This window comes from Hippocampus zosterae, chromosome 7 (assembly GCF_025434085.1).
Source record: "Hippocampus zosterae strain Florida chromosome 7, ASM2543408v3, whole genome shotgun sequence".
Lineage (NCBI taxonomy): Eukaryota > Metazoa > Chordata > Actinopteri > Syngnathiformes > Syngnathidae > Hippocampus > Hippocampus zosterae.
In genome coordinates, this window is record NC_067457.1 from 7359282 (window position 1) to 7378896 (window position 19615).

General features: G+C 42.8%; 2 protein-coding genes across 2 annotated transcripts in view; one reads left to right on the plus strand and one right to left on the minus strand.

Annotated features, from left to right (window-relative positions):
• The window catches only part of LOC127603857 (zinc transporter ZIP11-like), a 69582-nt gene that overhangs the window by 44901 nt on the left and 5066 nt on the right, over window positions 1–19615 (minus strand). The window lies entirely within an intron of this gene.
• Window positions 8667–15901, plus strand: sstr2a (somatostatin receptor 2a). Its single transcript, XM_052070523.1, has 4 exons — window positions 8667–9005; window positions 10174–10661; window positions 11622–11947; window positions 13419–15901. Exons 2-4 carry the CDS (start codon window positions 10271–10273, stop codon window positions 13848–13850), a joined length of 1149 nt encoding a protein of 382 aa, XP_051926483.1. The 5' UTR covers window positions 8667–9005; window positions 10174–10270; the 3' UTR covers window positions 13851–15901.

A 19615-nucleotide genomic window follows, 5' to 3' on the forward strand; every position in this document is an offset into this window, starting at 1 on the left:
CAACACTCCTTGAGGAAGCTGGAGCCGTGATATCAGCTCTCATTTCAGAACCACTTGACACAAGAGGTCCGACTGTCGATGTAATGTAATCATAGATAGAAAGACCCACTATTGAACCAGAATGTGTTGTGCAGTCGTCTTACCACCGCGTCCAGATTCGTAGACAGCCTCAAATAAGTGTTGTTCGCGCTTTCATTTTTGTTACCGCTGTATTTTAACACCACTGACGGTGTTAGCCGTCTTTTAGCTTTCGCCAGCCGATGCGTACCGCATAGCAAACAGATGCTGATCATGACTGATCATTTTTCACTGACAAAGAGGAGCAGGGCAGATGTGTTGGTGTATCTTTATAATAGAGCAGATGGAAAATGGATTAAAGATAATAGCCCGGATTTACACCCCAAACCTCAGAATTGTGAGGCGGGGTGTGCCTGCCTACCAACGCTAGATCATTGTCGTATTTCCATTTAACCTTTTCATGCACCCTGTAACTTGATAACATAAGATGTCCACTGTCGTAATCGCTGTCCCTCAAAGAGTTAAATTGTATCCTTATGTCCAGTGCACAACCTCCCTTCACGCAAATTAATCACGACCGTATTCGTGTCAAGAGAAATACCGCATGCGATGATTTAATTTTTACATGTGTGATGAATTCGAGCAGACATAAAAATGAATGACAGAATTCAACACTTATCGATGGACTCTGCCCTGGTGACGACCATGCAGCCTCTCTCAGGAGGGAAGCACAACTGATGCGGGCAGTTTAATCTCCTGACAGAAAAGCGCATCGAGATGGTTTGTGTTCCTTCAATCACCCCAGATTAAATCCGCCGGGGCGTGACATATTGCTCCGCTGCAAAGCTCGACATTGTTCAAAAGTGTTGACAGGTACGTGCGGGTCCTTATTAAAGTCACCCGGGGACGAATTCTGTTTATGGGTCTGCATCTCATTTGTGGGATAAAATACCAGATGCTAAGTGTCTGAGAGTTCCCTCAATGAAGAATATGAACGCATGAGGGAGGGTGACGTGGCAAAATGTGTTTATTAGTGTGTCGAAATGTCTGGAGTTGCTCACAACATGATTAGCGGCCCAGCATTGAAGGTCAAAGTTAATTAGCAGAATCCTCGATCTTTGTGACCTTCTTTGAGTCAGTGCTTCCATTTCCTCCCCCTCCTTCGCTTTTCTTCCGGCTATCTATTCACAATATTTCCACAAATCCGCTTTGTCATTTGTTTCGATCCCAACATTCACACTGTGCAACGTGCTACTGACAGATGACTGGATCATAAAATTTTAAAAGTCTGGCTCGCCGTCGCATCGTCGTAAAGGATGATGACAAAGGGTAATGACGGTCATAAGAATCCAATTCACGATTTGTCCTTTACGGTTGTTAATTTCGGAGTAGTTTGTCAGCTGCCTAATGGGCAAGATATTTAAGATGTTTATGGATGATAAAACTAAATTTAAAATTTTATCTTGTAAGATACAGGACACGCGTTTTTATTTCTTATGACGAGTTGACATAAAATAAAAGTCTATTGCATTAATTATTATTCTAATTGTTATTATTATGGGGTTGTGTCAAGTTCATACTGCGTATGGAAAATATATTCCAAATGTCACCCAAACACCAGATGGTTTACTTCAGCAGTGCGAGTGTTTCACGTAGCCATCTGGATTAAAAAAAAAACGAAAAAAAAACGCTTTTATTACATTTGAGGGTATAGCAAGATCAACAAGTAACGGAGCAGACCGACTTCCTGATTCTATCAGCGGTATGAATAGGATGCAGATAGGATGTGGGCCGCACTATGGGGAGAATGGTGAGCTCATTTGTGTGCCAAAAGTATCGTGCCTTATTACAGTCTGTCAGGAAAAAAAGCCCGTGTGGCAGTACTGGTTGAGGGGTGGTGGCGTGTGTTTCCGCCTTTTGGCGAATTAACGAGCACTCACCGAGTTTGAGGGGAGAGGTTATTGCAAGCTGGAGGCAAGCGTGTCACGGGGTTCACGTTTGAACAAGGTGAGAACGGTGGAAGCCTGAAAATGGTAACTCGTGGATCTGATCCGTACATTTCGCCGCAAGCATGCAACATCGACCTAGCGTTCGACTTCGAAATCAATATAGTCTGACAAATTGCGGCGGAAACTCGATTCTCTCTTTTGTCGTCAGTCAACAAGCGTTTTTTCCTGATAATGTCTCGGTGAGCGAGCTGTTCTGCATTTCACTGTTACGTACTTTCATGATGCAACAATATAGTGATATTTTAAAAAATAAAAATAAATGAAGAACCCATAAGGCCCTATTTTTCACATGTAAATCTAGTGCAAAGTCTAATTGTGCGCATTAGTGGAGTTGTCTTTTGGTATTTTCGTCGCAAACCCACTTAGAAATGGGTGCTTGCCCCATTGTGGGAGTGAACACAGCGGACTTGATTCCGGGCCAATTGAAGCGGTTCCACTTATTCCCTTTGAATTCAGGGCCGGAAAGGTGTGCAGTCTGCATGGCGGAAGCAGAAGGGATTGGCTACATGAGATTGAGGCCTGCAAATTATTTTGATTTAGAAGGAACTGCAATAAAATCTCCACCTGCAAGATGATGTAAAAGTTGGACAGTGGGAAGCGGGCACTTCTACCGCCATCACTATTGTCATATTTACGAGACCATCCAACCTCATGAGTGCCTCCCGCAATTTCAGTGAGCGCTCAGCATTTGATCATATTTCAACAGGAAAGAAGAAGTTCAATCTGAATTTATCATTTATATTTGAATTAAAAATGGCTCACCAAGCGTCTCAATGAAGCCAGAAGTTACAGTGCATTCGTTGCAAGAAAAAGCTTCTTTTTTTTTAAAGCAGCTGATTCATTAAGATTAAAAACTAACAAAAAAATTGAACTCTAGGACGATTTAGCGCGGTCTACCAAAATTAGTTTGTGCCTCGGACCATCATTATTAAGTCGAAAATTTCATCTGTAATTACAATCAGCGAATGATTTTGAACTACGTGGCATTGGAAATAAACCATCCCAAATGGTTTCCAGCCAAAAGTCAGAGACACCATCTTTATTTTTTTCCCTCCCCCCTACAGCCACAAAAGAGAGATTTGTTTATTTTACGCATGTGCCCTCAGTCTTCAATCCTACTGTGATGTATTGTGCTCATGAGAATAAACTGGTGATTACTTGAACACCTAAAGGCGAAAAAAAAGGGGAAAAAAAGACTCTTGCTTTTACACACGTCAGTGTGATGAAATAATGCGTAAAAGGCTGTAAATCTCCTGAGAATCCAATGCAGATATTTTATTCTGTCAGCCAAAAGTTCGGGAGCCATTTTTCTTACTTTTTTTTTGTGTTTGTTTTAATGAACCCGAGCCAAGCATTTTGCTCATTATTCAACAGAGCAGTACTTGACATTGATACATTTATCACAGGTGTTTATTTTCGGTTTCCACCTTTTTTTGTAACTTCAGTTCATGTTTGTGATCCGGACGTTTTTTTGTTTTGTTTTGTTTTTTTGCTAATCTGGATTGAGCTCTACAATGTAGCCGATCGGTTTCTGCTCGAAAGCGGAAAGCTAGACACGTGCCGCAATAGTTGCCCCTCGTACAGAGTCGGTCTTCAGCTTAAATTCGAATCCTCACGTCAAGCGCAATCGAGCAGATCTTTAGGGATTCATATTGAGCATCTCAAAAAAGACACTCATGGTTGGTCTGGGGACTCTTCTATCATGCTACTACTTGTCAAATGTTTCAAATTGCATCAAGATGACAAATGAGTTTTATTTTGAAAAATGCCAAGGGAGAGGATATTCCACTGATGACATGATTATTATTTTTTTTCCCAGACCTGTTCAAATAACAGTCAAATCCTCAAGATCACTGGAATCTCATCACGTGTATTTGCCTCAGGCTGGTTCTGATGCTTACGGTCATTCGTGACGTGCAAGGTTCACATGCAGTATGACATGACTTCAGATCGATACTTTCTATCTACAGCATGTCCATTCGAGATCATCCGTATCTTCAGTTACAATTTGTTTTGTCATAAAATATCTCAAGTAATAAAAAAGCTGGTGCTGGAGCCTATCGGCAGCTGTATTCGGGTAGCCATCGTGGGGGACACCCTGAACGGGTTGCCAGCCAATCGCAAGGCACACAGAGACGAACAACCAACCACGCTCACAATCACACCTAGCGACAATTTAGACCGATCCATTAACCTGCCATGTATGTTTTTGGAATGTAGGAAGAAACAGGAATACCCGGAGAAAAGCCGCGCTGGCACATCGGGAACACCCAAACTCCACACAGGAAGGCCGGAACCAGAATCGAACCCTGCAACATCTGCGCCGGACGTGTTAACCAGTCGACCTTCGTACACATTTGTGGGATTCGGAACCCGAACAAGACAAGGACCATTGTTTAAGTTAGGACATGAAAGCATTTTTCAATAAAGATTTAGTAGAAGACTCAAAGTGCTTGAAATCGAAATTTTGTCAGCTACATTATACTGTATACTGTAGTTGAAAATAAAATTCAATTCTCGCGTTCTTACACATGCCATCATTAGAAGTAAATCAGCACCCGCAGCGGCTCCTCTTGTCTGTTTAAGAGGGAGGAAATTTCATCTGTGCTATACAGCACATTTGACAAAGTTGTACTTGACATCTGGACAGACCCCGGCAGCCCATAAAACTAATATATACCGACACTTCTATATCTGCCTAGTCTCAAATGATTGCATCTTTTTAAAATTTTTCATGAGCACTTATTTAGTCATTGGAGGCAAAAATTTGTGATAACATCTGCAACATCTCATGCAATGAGATAAAAATGTATTCGGCCACGACATGTTTTTAACCTTTTAGGACCAATTCGATGTTCTTGTTTGGTTGCGTGTGTATGCGCTAGCATGCTGGGCCATCACCTGGTGCAAAGGTGCAGATAAATCAAATCCCGGTGAGCATTTCACAACAATCATCGTGTCAAGGGCTTGCAGCAGCATCGTATCAGTCACACTTTGAGCCTGCGATTTTATTTATTTATTTTTTGCGCTTGGTTTGTCAAGTGCCGTGAAATGCGCGCGAGGCTGCTCGGGAGGAAACACAAGAGGCGAAGTCAAGGAGCAGATGAAACAGACGTGAGGAGTCACGCTGGGAACAGAAAGTCAGGCACGTTTTGGCCCGAGCGCTCGTCTGTCCTCGCTTTCCCTTCTTGGTAACAACTTGTCCACGAGGTGACGACAATTAGAATCAGCACAACAAGCGGCCGCTCTGATTTGAAGGAATAAACATCCAGATGGGAAAAGACAAAAAATGTATGAAAATAGGTCACTCAGTCAATGTTTTCTAAAGGTGAGGAGAGCCGTCATCTTTTATTTCAGCAACGATGCTGTCAACGTTTTGTGTTGCCGTTTCGCTGTCATCTTCAAAAGCGGCAGGAAAGGTGCGAGAAGCTTTCATGTAGTCGGCCTTTCATTCCGATCCGAAATGGACTTTCTGGCACTACAGTTCCTTTGTATTGATTCAGATCTCAAGTTTTCAAAAAAAAAAGTTGAGAGCCAAATTTGGGCCAAGAAGAAAGTCTCAGCATCACCCCCGCTGAGGCTGTCAGTTTTAAAACGCATCATCGTGACATCCCTTGGTTTTACCTAACTGCTACTCTCATGGCCTCTGTCAGTGGTCTTGACTCGGAATGTAACTAGCATGCTGTGCTAACTGTCTTCGATAGCTGGAACAGTGGTACCTCTCCTTACGAACATTTTTTCATACTAAATTTTCAAGTTACGAAACGCCTCAACAGGAAAATACTGCCTCTTGTTACGAAAGAAATGAAAGGTCAAAAACACAATATGGGCTGCTACTCCTAACTCAGTTTCCTGAACGCAACAAACTTTGAGCTGCTCTGCCATTGGCTATTATCGAGCATCATTCTGGCATCCCATTGGCTAAGAGGGACCTCTACCGAATGTGTCGATGCGTGTAGATAGACGGATAGACAGATAGACAGACAGAGACAGACAGACAGACAGACAGACAGACAGACAGACAGACAGACAGACAGACAGACAGACAGACAGACTGATAGATAGACAGATAGACAGATAGATGTGTGTCGATAGAGCGTCCTTGTCAGTCACCCTTCGGGCCTTGAGGCCTTAAGATTGTTTTTACGTAAATGTGAATCACCCACAAAAAGTGTTCACCATTCGGGCGATCGCGCATTATGCTGATGTTTGCCTGGGACGTTAAAAGCCTACAAAAGCAAAAACGTCCTTGGATCAATTCTTGACAAAAGACCAGGCAAAAACCACTTGTGAAAGAGAACATGAACTAAAGAGGGCAAAAAAAAAACAAAAAACGATGAGGGCGCAGTTCATAGCTAAATGACCATTTTTTTTACATTATGCACAACTCTCATTTATTGTGCAATCTAATTGTAACATGTATTTGTTCTATATTTTGATTTATTTTTATGCTTTATAAAACATTTCTGTCTGAATTTTGTGTGTCTTGGAACAGATTAGGGCATATGCATGGAAAACGCATACCACTGTATTTTGTTTGAAATGTTTGCTTCTTCGCAGCACGTCGGACAAATGGTTCGTCCATTCGCCTCCCAGTTCTGAAGTCGATGCGATTGGCTGGCAACCACACCCACATCGGGATTTGCAATTGTCAACATTGGACAGATATAACATTTTATGATTTTCAGCGTGACCGTTTTCCCCAACCTGATCTATTGCCATGAGTAGCATGAGGCAGGTGACACGTGTATGGCCTCTTTTGCACCTCTGAAACGTATTTTATTTTATTTTTTTTTAAATTATGACCACTTCTACTACAACTCCTGTCATATTTGACATCAGTATGATGTGGAACTCGCATCAACCAAAGCTGAACGTTTTCCAGCTTGTTGGCTGCTTCTCAGCAGCTAGTTGACTGCCGACCTCACTTGACCCAGAACTAATAACCCTCGCAAACTGGCTACTGATTTACAATTGGGGTGGGGGGTGGGGGGTGCTCACGATCTGAACCTTTTAATATCTCCTCCCTTATATAGTGGATGACTACCCCCAGTCCCCGGGTGAGATGAAATCAACTCAACTCATATTGGGCATAAATAAAGCATGAAACTTGGATACAACGTCGTCCGGCATTAAAAATAGCGGCACTTAAGATTTTCTCATGCAGCTTGATCGCAAGTCATAGAAGAAAGACATCCTCGAAATGCACTTCCTTCTGGCATGTCACATGAGTACACCAAAATATATATTTTGAGAGGACAGATTGATCGCGATGTGATTGTCGCACATGACATCCATTCCGTCTCAAAACTGCCGCATCCCAATGTTCTGTTCGGAAAGTGGCACAAGTTCACATCAAATCTGGAGAGGAAAATGTCGACACGCTTTTTAGGATGATTATTCTTCTGACTTGTTTGCATTGTGCTTGAGCACAAACCACAAAATATGTTCGTAATTGTGGTAAACAAGCCATTACTCAGCCTCCACATTTATTGACTATAAAATAAAATAAAAAGGTAACATTTTGATGGAAAGGCGGTAATGTGGTTATGATGCTATGGCATATCCCCAAAGGGACGTTGTGCGCATCTCGTCAGATTGGTTTTTGATGCTTACAGGCATTTTGTCCCTACCATACACATTTTTTCCCCAGCTTTTAAGACTCCTAAGATAATCAAATCACACTCTTAACAGCATCTTAGATCATAAGGGCCCCCACCCTCCAAAATGCCCATTTTGACAAAGGAGTGGAAAATGCTGATACGCTCATCCAAAATCGCATCTGCCAAACAAGCAAAATTGCACTTTTTTTTCATGGACACGTGCTTTGATAAATCCTGAGCTGAATTGTGATGCGAATCATTTTGCGTTAGGTGCAAATTAGCACGCAAATAGGTGCAAGCATAGCGTAAAAAAATTAAGAGACGGCATGTATTCAAAAATTATTATGACATAATGTTATTCATCAAAGGGATTTTTCAGAGACTCGATTAACTACTGAGTTGGAGCCAGTCACATGACTTAACACTTACAATTCAATCACTCCAAACTTAACGTGGCGCTTGTGGTGCACCCATGTTCTCCCCATGCCTGGGTGGGTTTTCTCCGGGTACTCCGGTTATCTCAAACATTCCGAAAACATGCATGGTAGGTTAATGGAACACTCTAAAGTGTCTCTAGGTGTGAATGTGAGCGCAAAAGGTTATTCATCGATGTGTTCCCTGCGATTGGCTCGCAACCCGTTCAGGGTGAACCCTGCCTATTGGCCGAAGATAGCTGGCATAGGAGGAGATGTTTGGAGTGTGGTTTATATTTGGGTGTGCTCAATATTTGGGAAATTACGGTCATGGACTATCAAATCATATCAATGAAGAAATTTTATTTATTTTTAGAAGTAAATACATTTACAAGTTTGGGAATGAATTTGGTGGAAATCCAGAATTCTACACGCACATAATTAGAAAAAGAGTTTTTCTCATGAGAATTTGACCTTGGTTCAGATAATATCTATTTCTTCCGAAGGGTATTGATCGATCACTCTCTATCTCTCTCTCTCCCCCCCTGAATGCCCCTCTATCTATCTCTCTCTCTCTCCCCCCTTTCCCTCCTTCTCTCACTCCCACCCCCCATCAGTCGCAGTCTTGCGTGCGCCCTGTCACCGTGACGCACTCGTCGCTTCGCTTCTCCTCCAACACTTTGCTTGCTGAGGTTTATTTCAGCAGAAGAATATTTGCAGCCGCTAAAAAGAAAAAAAAAAACAAAACAACCCTCCCCCCCAAAAAAAGACTTGAGAGAGCTCTCGCGGGTCGTGATGAGGGTGCATCGTGGCTGCTAGAACCACTGGAGTCGTGCGTAACAGAGAAGGAGCAGGTGGATGGATGGATGGATGCAAGGAAGGATAGATGGACGCACTCCGTAAAGACACCTTGGCAGTTGGCGCGACGGACTTGACACAAGGAGGACATTTTCTATTTCATAGTAAGTCTGTGAGGTGAATACATCAAATCGAGTCAAATATATAATGATGCCAAAGCGTTTTCAAAGACAAAACCGGTTGAGGAAAAATGAATTTCAAAAACTGAAAAGTCGTATTAGTTGACATGAAGTCATGGATCTGCATTTTATGTTTTGAAGCCGACCTATAGTATCGCACCGGCCACATTGATGCCGTAGCATTGTGGATTATGTGACTGCTAATTTAATTATATCGATGGACTTTCCCGTCTGAGGTCCCCAGTGACGGCACAATGTCAGCCCCCCCGTGGCTGGCAAAGATTGCTCTAAGCGTGCCAAAAATATCACATATCATTAAAAAACACTCAAACTGCCACAGTACACGGATGTACTGAAATATTTCTTCTCTGCAGAGCCGTTGAGGGGCTGAAAGTGTCTTAGAACAATATGAATAATTGAATTTGTGGCTGCGGGGATTGAGTCAAATTATGTTCGATTGTCATTCTTACCGCTCAGGTACTGGAACATTCGCACACGTTCTTACTTTGCAAGTCCCCTTTGACATCATCACATATTAGTTGAATGTCACGATTTTTCTTTATTTAAAAAAAAAATGCATATCTAGCATTTTTCTTTTTCAATAAAATATGGCGCTTTCTATATGAGCTGTCACTCATGTAATGAAGTCAGATGACCATAAAAGTGAAAATGGGGAAATTCTTTCTTTATGGTGGATTTCAAAATAAATCAAGCCTTGCATTGTATTTAACGCATGTGCAAAAAAAAATTTTTTTTTTAAATCACGACTTCTCCCTCAACTAGGATGGTAGATCCTCCCACAGTGTCGGAGCTGTTTGTCCCCAAGATCGATTGAATAAACATTTGTCTCCGCAAAGCTGCACAACGCCCTCGTCTCTCGAACCTGCCTGTTTGCATGTATGCACGCGACTACATCAAGCCCTGCCGTCGATGCTTTGACCCCTAAGCGTTGGGTTTACGGTTTGGTTTGACAAACGAGAGCGGCGGTGGAAATGAATGATTTAGGATGAGAGTCGTTGAAAATTGCACAAAATGATCGCTCGCAGGGAGCCAAGTGAGAATCTGAATTTGGCCCTGAGCAGAGATCTTATCAGTAACTATTTATTATGACCGTCATTCATAATACTTGTCTCACTTTGTCATCTCTTCCTAGATGTATTCCTCCCTTCATCTGCAATGTGATACTCGCAGTTCCTTGTACACCGCCAACCCCTTCGGCCACATTTGAGCTAACTTTTGACTTGACGATTATGGCGTTGGATCAATGGTCTTTCCTCTCGCCTCCACCGAACATGACGATACCCGAGCCACTCCTATACGACAGCTACCTCCAAGGGAACGAGTCAGACCTGGACCTGAACCTGACGGGAGAGACCAGGGAGCCCCACCAGGACAAGACCAGCTCAGTCGTCATCACCTTCATTTACTTTATGGTGTGCGCGGTGGGGCTCTGCGGCAATGCCCTGGTCATCTACGTCATCCTACGCTACGCCAAAATGAAAACGGTGACCAACATCTACATCCTCAACCTGGCCGTGGCGGACGTTCTGTGCATGATGAGCCTGCCGTTCATCGCCATGCAGCTGGCGTTGGTGCACTGGCCCTTTGGTGAAGCGCTATGCAGAGTGATCATGAGTGTGGGTAGGTGGACGGCCGAGCACGCTTTACTTTGCTTGAGCATATAGCCACTTTGTGGCACCGCAAGAGGTAAATGCTTGAAAAAAAATATATCAAAGCTGTGGAGTCCACTGGTTGGAGACTGCAACGGGAAATTATTTTGAAGAATTGTCTGAAAGTGGAAAATGTGAGAGGGCTTAACTCATTCACTCCCAAAGACGTTTTTAAACGTCTTTTCAGACTTGGTTCAAAATTGGCTGGTTCTGAATGAGTTAATGATGGATGGCACTTAAAAATATATTCATTCATTTTCCGATCCGGTTGCGGGTATGCTAGAGCCCATCCGGCCGTCATCAGGCATTAGGGCACCCTGAACTGGTTGCCAGCCAATCGCAGGGCACACAGAGACGAACAACCATTCACACTCACACCTACGGACAATTTAGAGTGTCTCGTTAATCTATGGTGCATGTTTTTGGAATGTGGGAGGAAACCAGAATTCGTGGTTATATATATATATATATATATATATATATAATCACAAATTAATTAATTCCACGATTTATCTGTTCGCTATTCTTCATGTACAAACAAATATTATACAAAAATATCCGAATATGATTGTATTTTTTTTTGTTCATGCACAGGGGCGCATGCGCTTGTATAATCCTTCCTCAAATATAAAACTAATCAGATATTTTCTAGATTTCTGGAACACCAAATAGTCCTCTTGGACGTCAGTTTCACGACACAGAGTAATGGATTAAAAGACAAAAATCCTTCCTGCTACTTTAAGTACACGTCGTCACCCAGGAATGTTCTTGGCAACATCTTTTCTCCATAAAGTTAAACAGTTGCTTGAAATCAAGTGCCTAATATTCACACTTCCAACTCAGTGAGTCATCAGTCTGCTATTCCTCATTTGCAATTCATTGAATAAAAACGTGCAAGTGACTCCCGACTGTATCCGTTTCTCCCACTTAGACTCTCTCAATCAGTTCACCAGCATCTTTTGCCTGATGGTGATGAGCATCGATCGATACCTGGCTGTGGTTCACCCGATTAAGTCGACAAAATGGCGGAAGCCCCGGGTAGCCAAGTTAATCAACCTGACAGTGTGGGGAGTGTCACTGTTAGTCATCCTACCTACTCTGATCTTCAGCGGTCTGGACAAGGTACCGGTATGTGGGATCGTTTGGCCCGAGCCCCAGGATGTCTATTACACCGCCTTCATATTTTACACCTTCTTCATTGGATTCTTCCTCCCCCTGGCCGTCATATGTCTGTGTTACCTGCTCATTATCGTCAAGGTAAAAACTTGCTTCCTACACAAGTACTTCATTTTTGTTTGTTTTATTTTTTTGCCTTGCTTGTCAACTTATAATTGGTGCTGGGAATCGAAACTATTGAACCAGCTGTTGCGTTCGATCATTGATCTCTGTTTGCAATCGAGCAGCCTCATCGAACACGTCTCTCTCGCTGTCGAGAATATGCGTCACATCGGACTATGAGTTCAATTTCGAATTTCAGCCCTTTAAGGGTCGCCCTATTGCTACATTTGAACCAGGAAGTTTATAAGTCATATTGCAGATGTGGTTTTGTAACCCCCCGCCCCCCACCCCGCTTTTCATGCACCCTGTAACCTGATAACATGCTAAGCTGTCCAGTCTCCCTGAAAGGGTTAAGATCAGGGGTGTCAAACTTATTTTTGTCAAGAGCCACATTGTAGTTACGGTTTCCCTTGGAGGGCCGTTATGAATTTGGGAAACCTTACAAATGTTTAATCCCCTCCACATATTACATACACAGGGCACAAAAATTAATGGATAACTAGTTTTCAAATCAGAAGTAATGAATAATTACGTTTATTGTGGATTACATATGACAATTTGACATTTTGGTTCAGACTTTAGCAAGCATCATGGAACTTGACGGCCTGATTTGCTTTCGCGGGCCACATAAAATGATGTGGCGGGCCAGATCTGGCCCCCGGGCCTTGACTTTGACACCTGTGGTTAAGATGATGATGTTTTAAATGGTTCATATTTAGAACTGTATGAATACTGTCAAGAACAGCGGTAGTGATTAGCCTGCCCGTCTCACAGTTCAGAATTGGCTTGTTACGCCCATGCTTGTGTATATTTCCTCCCACTTTCCAAAAATCACACAAGACTACATTGTCCGTAGGTGTAAATAACGTCAAATGTGCCCTGCAATTGGCTGGCAACAAGTCCAGGGTGCAGCCGCGCCTTTTGTCTAACATTCGCTGGGATTGGCTCCAGATCGGTAATTAGGACAAGTGGGATAGATGACGGATGAATTCATGAATTAATTGTGGTTTACGGTTCATGTAGCGGGCGGCCCGGTAGTCCAGTGGTTAGCACGTCGGCTTCACAGTGCAGAGGTACCGGGTTCGATTCCAGCTCCGGCCTCCCTGTGTGGAGTTTGCATGTTCTCCCCGGGCCTGCGTGGATTTTCTCCGGGTGCTCCGGTTTCCTCCCACATTCCAAAAAACATGCGTGGCAGGCTGATTGAACACTCTAAATTGTCCCTAGGTGTGAGTGTGAGCGTGGATGGTTGTTCGTCTCTGTGTGCCATGTGATTGGCTGGCAACCGATTCAGGGTTTCCCCCGCCTACTGCCCGAAGACGGCTGGGATAGGCTCCAGCACCCCCCGCGACCCTAGTGAGGATCAAGCGGTTCGGAAAATGGATGGATGGATGGTTCATGTAGCATTAGCGGCTTGAAAGGTTTGAGGAGCTGACAGTTTGCCCTTTCCCAGGTGAAATCGTCAGGCATGCGAGTGGGTTCAACCAAGCGCAAACGTTCCGAACGCAAGGTAACGCGGATGGTCTCCATCGTGGTCGCTGTGTTCGTCCTCTGCTGGCTGCCCTTCTACATCTTCAATGTCACCTCGGTAACCAGTTCCATCAACCCGACCTCTGCCGTGAAAAGCACCTTCGACTTTGTGGTGGTGCTAGGCTACGCTAACAGCTGCGCCAACCCAATTCTCTACGCCTTCCTGTCGGACAACTTCAAAAAGAGTTTCCAGAAGGTGCTCTGTCTCAAAAAGGTGACGGGCCTGGATGAAATGGATCGCAGTGACAGCAGGGCGGACAGGAGTCGGATGGTCAACAATGCGCTGATCATCAACGCCAACTTGGAGGCGCACAATGCAGCGCTGCTCAATGGAGAGCTGCAGACCAGCATTTGAGAGCAGGGGAAAGGGAGAGAGCGTCTGCTCAGTCTCTCGGTTAAACTGTTAGACTGTTAAACTACCCTGAGATACGGAGGACTGACGCAATAGCCGATCGTCCCGTGGACTCTGGCACATGAAGTAAGTCAAATCACCCGGTAAACAGTTTCACAACAGAGTCCGGAGAAGGTACATTGACCCGAGCTTACAACTGTCCGACTGGATGAGGCAACGTGATCTCAACGACCCTGAACACTGAATAACACGCAGCAAGCCTCTTGACTGACATCAAACGTTAAGTTTCACCGATGCTGACGTCACCGTTGGCAAAAACGGACTCACGTTAGGCGAATTGTGACGCCTGGATCTGCTGATAGTGGGGCTACTTTACTCCTTAATGGTCTGTGAGGAAGAAACGACCCTTTTTGGTGGGAGATGTTTAGAAACACCATGTCATTAGGGCACTGTTTTCATTCAAGGGGAGGCATGCTGAGGAAGCCAAACATTTTAGTGGACGACGGCCTAGCAAACCTCGAAAGATAAAACTCAAACCCAGAGAAAATAAATAAGGAATAATGATATACGGTCATGGTCTGTTACACCAGCCCGCTCGTTAGAAAATGATGAGAGAAACAAAATGGCAAAGCCTTCACAACACCACGCTGATTTCCCCAAACGATGAAGGTTTGCTGGCGACTCGCCGTGGAATGCCGCACTGATCCGTAAACTCTTCCGCGGTGCGATGGTGAAAGACATTGGCAACCTCACTGGATTCAAAACAGCTTGCGCTTGTAAATACGAACGTGACTATTTTTTTTTGCCATCCTGGCGCATGTGCAAACATGGGTGGGCCATTCGAAAAAGGTCAGTCATATGTTTTCCTGCTGTGGCATGTCCGTGGAACCTTTCACCGGCATACTTGACATTTTGCCGAAACCTGCTTCTTTCCGTCAGTATGTCACATTTTTTAATTTAATTTTTAATGCAGTTCTCAGTTTTGAAATGGAAAGTCATGACGATGTAAAGGTTCCTTTGAGATGGCTTTAGCACATACCGACTGAAGTCAGTTTATGCCAATGAGTAGAACACGATACGGTGCGGGCACTTTGGTACAGCATACGGATTAAATGAAGAGTTTGAGTTATTGGTCAAATGTTCTCGTTATCGACAACATCTTTGCGTGTACATATATAATGTCTGAATTACAGAACATACTAGTTTTACCATGACCAAAGTGATGCATTTGTGTGCTCTATTGAAACTGTTTTATTGGGCCTTAACCGTGTACTGAATTGTTTCATTGGGCCACCTGAACCACGTATTGATTTTAATTCTGTGCCCCATTTCCGCAGTGGAGATCCATCCAATGTCGAGGCAAAATCTTTAGACACATCGACCATAATTTGATGGGATGAGGGATTTGTCGGGCTTTCCCGATGGCCTCACATGGTCGCAGATGATGCTTGACGGCTAGATCACTAGCATTAGCGCACAGATGATGTTGCGTGTCAAAGCGGAAGTCAAAGAAATGCAATTGAGGAACAAGTGTCATTCGTTTTTGGTCAAAACAGTTCATCGGTGTATCTGAGCTAAAACATGCCCTGGCTCAAACTGATCCAGGAAGACTATTGCTGTTCCTGAGAAAGAGATCTAACAGAAAGGTTCATCATATTGTATGCCTAGCAGAGCGTAATGGGCCCGAGTTTTGGATACCTGGCTTTAAACGATCAAATATCTGATCAACGTGATTTTGTACTCACATTTTTGCTTTGATATTTCTGCTATTTTTGAATCAGAATCAGAATCATCTTTATTGGCCAAGTATGTACAACACACAAGGAATTTGTCTCCGGTATAACACGCTGCACTAGTATCATCGTAAACAACAAAATCATTGAACCATTTTAGAGTAACCAGTAGTTTTGTAGCACCATTTTGTGGTGCAAGAAGAGTGACTACGTCAGTGACTGTTTAAGGAGTTAATGGCTAGAGGGAAGAAGCTGTTTAAGTGTCTACTGGATTTGGTGCGCATGGATCTGTAGCGTCATTATCATCAAAACAACATTATAATGAAAAAAAAATACTGTATATATATATATATATATATATATACTTTTGTTTCAATTTTGGAAAAAAAATGCAAGAAGCACGAGGATTCTGGCTTCTAATTCCACCGCATTACAACTCCTGCGTCATGTGTTAGCTTTACCTTTTTGATTCAAGAAAAAAAAAACTGAGCAAAGAGTATCCCTCACTTTTTCGGATCATCGTGGCTCCTCCCGACACGCAAAGCTCTTAGAACAGTCGAGGGGTTTCATTCCATCAGACTTCCTTGACACCTTTTGTTACTTTTGGGCCAGTAAATGCTTTGGCACCATCTCAAGGCAACTGAGGACGTTATAGAAAGAGCACAAAAACCATGAATCAGTTTTGAACCCTTTCATCCACCCTGTAACCTGATAATTAGAAAAGCTGCCCACTGCAGTAACCGCCATCCCCGAAATGGTTAAATACCGGTAGGTTTCACAGAAAACATGTCCAACTGTACTACTGAACTTTTCGACCATTTTCTCCGAATCATCATCTTCCTATCAAGCACCAATGCAAAAATATCTTTTGAATGACATTCCTTTATCGATATTTGAATACTGCTTGTTTTTCAATTTAAAGCATTGTAGAATTTGTTTTATGTTGAGAAAACAATGTCGAGTCCCAAATGACCATCGCCGGACCAAGACTCACCCACGCCCCTGATGACTCATCTTGGAAAATAGACATGGACCTTTGCCCAACCAATATTGTTAAAATTGCATTTTGGAGGGGGAAAAAAAATAAGCAACTCGATGAAATACGATTGCTCAATTAGCTATTGGCGTGTATCGTGACTTCTTCTTTCATGTCAATGAGAATGTTTTCTGAGACTCCGATGGGGAAAACAGGGTCATCCTGCCGTGTCGGGGTGACTTTGTCGCAGATTGCTGCTTTCATTCGGGACTCATCCATCGGTGAAGAAAAAAAAAAAAAAAGAAGATGGGTGGACAAGCTCGATTTATTTTATATACTGCACCAGACGCTGCGGTTGTATTTCTTACGCGCAATGATGACAAATTTGACAGCCAATTGTGCCAGCCAGCTAATATATTTCGAACCAAACACATCAGCCCCCCCCCCCTCCTCCAGAAGTATTTTTGGTCATGTATCGGTGGGGGGGGGGCATAAAATGATGAATACAAGGGATCCGAATAATGGATGAGACTGATATCACAGGTATGTATGGAACTCTGCGTTTTTTTTTTTTTTTTTGCTATTGTTTGCACACCGGGAGGCTACATTTGGGCTCGATCCAGCTTGGCCTGAATAGTAAGTGGTTTTACACAATGGAACACAAGCTTGCACGTTTGCATAATAATGCGCGCAGATGACGATAACTGGCTCCATTCAATGCATCACACAGATGTAAACCTCCCCGCAGCATCCTTGTCCCTTAAGCATTCAACCACATAACAGGACTCGGGGGGTGTGGGGGGGATTGTGCTGAAATGCTCCACGACAGGCTGTGTGGTGAATCTATTTTACGGTCTAATGCCTTTCTGTATAGAAAAAAAAAGATATTTTTTAATCATCCTTTTTTTGAGGGGGGGCTGGGGTGATATCCATTATCATTATTTCCAATTACTTAGAATCCCCTTTGTACAACCCCCCTCCCCCCCCCACTCCATTTGCTTTGCACGCACAGAGTCATGTAAAATGACAAATGTCTTGTGAAGGAATATGAGTGAACCATTCCGAAAAGAAAAGCATCAAAACTTTCTATGCCGTTGGGCTGTTCGGTCATAATGTACTTAATGGGCCGTTGTGACGTTGAATTCACTTTGACAAGGTAGTTTGAACCAAAACTAATGTCAATGTAGCACAATACTACCGGTATGTTGCATGTTGAGAACCAGAGCTTTTTTTTTTTTTTTGGTGTACAAAGAAGTCTTAAATATCTCTCGAAATGAGGCCATGTTATCAAAGAATTTTCCATGCGTTCGGTCAGATCAACATGTAGCTCGATGACTCTCTGTTGCACTCTTCAACACCATCTGCGTAAAAGGGCGTTAGTCTAGATGTCTGGCTACCGATGTATAGTGTAAAAAAAACGTGAGGAAGAAGCAAAGGCTTTCTAGGCGTCTCACGTTTTTGTTTTTCATTTGTAATATAGCTATTTGTGAAGGGCTACAAAGAGGATGCACTATTCAATATTAAGTCTATAATATACAGTCATTGTGAAGAAGAAAAAAAAAACATGGCTTAATCTTGTATTGGAAGGCGTTGCACAGCTCACCCTATGGGTTTTATTTTCATATACAGTGCGTCTGCGCCACTCAAGGGTTGGTTAGGGGATGTAGCTCTGGACATTTGGCAGTTACAAGCAGCTGGCGATTGATCACAGTGTTTGTCACATTAAATTGACTGCAAAGAGTGGCACAAAAGAATGAAAACGAGGGAGATTATTGAAATTTAGAAGCATAAGGGACGATGTCATTTACACACACACAACTAAATACTACTACGACTAAAGAGAGTGCAAATAGTTTGTAACGTTTGTCAAATGTAAAATTGTAACAGTGTTGATGCTTGTAAATACATTATTTTGCCATCAAAATGTCATTGTTGCTGTTATTTTCGACGAAAGGGACTGCATATATTTGAGACGTCACTAAAGCAAAAATTATTGGGCATCGGAGTCCATTAAATATATCTTTTCACAAAAAGCTTGCTTTCTACATTTTTTTAAGTCCAAAATAGGTCAAAGCAATCCATATTCCACAACTGATTACTAAAAAAAATAAGGTAAAAAGACGGCCTTTCTTTCATTTAATATTATCGGCGGTCACTAATGTGGTTATGGTGACTGCATATACGGCATCTAACGATGCTTAACTCATTCAGTACCAGCCAATTCTGAACCAAGTCTGAAAAGACGTTTAAAAGTGTCTTTGGAAGTGAATGAGTTAAAGTACATAGCACACCCTCCTTACGCACAAAGTCGAGCACACGCCTCCTTCGCCCACACTCACTCGATGCAGCAGAGGAGACAAACGCAACTATTAATGCAACTGGATACCATTCGCCCATATAAAATCCATTACATGTAAAATTATTCATGATATAAAGCATATCAAATACAGCATATTCAAATTGTGTAAGATGCACCCTTGGGGAATAAAAAAACATGAATGCAACCGTTAACTGTCCGCCATTAACATACTACACAGTGTCCCACTTCACTCCATAAAAAATTAACAAGGGCTTCTCAATTCACAAGTCAACGTCTTGAACAAAGTAATTTTGAAAAAGTTCGAACTAATGTACTTATCGCAACATTATTTAGTCTGCACTTTTACCCCAAATTTAAAAAAAAAAAAAAAAAAAAAAACGTATCACGTTATCAGATTACAGCAGGTTAAAAAAATGCATTTGTCCAAGTAAAGAAATGCCCGAGGCCACTGGCCACTATGAGCAAGGGGAGATGAATGAAACGATCATATGAAACGCTACGTATGGTTTGAAGCATCCATGCTTAAGATATTCTCATCCATGCGCATGAAGACAAGCGGGTTTGACACTTGACATGCATGAGTGAACTCTTTTCTCTCGTGCTGAGTTGTGACTCACGACTCTTCCTGCCGCCAGGAAAGCGAGCAAATGTTATGGGGGTAATGAATGGCGGGGGTTCTTGTGGCTGTGCTTTTCCATTGTAGCGGGTAGAGCAGAGGAAGATGAGACGAAAGTGACGT

Bases quoted from the DNA above. Each gene is read 5' to 3' on its own strand.
- sstr2a (XM_052070523.1), top strand. From the start codon at position 10,271: ATGGCGTTGGATCAATGGTCTTTCCTCTCGCCTCCACCGAACATGACG. The intron at 10,662-11,621 runs GTAGGTGGACGG...TCTCCCACTTAG, and splicing joins CAGAGTGATCATGAGTGTGG to ACTCTCTCAATCAGTTCACC. The intron at 11,948-13,418 runs GTAAAAACTTGC...GCCCTTTCCCAG, and splicing joins ACCTGCTCATTATCGTCAAG to GTGAAATCGTCAGGCATGCG.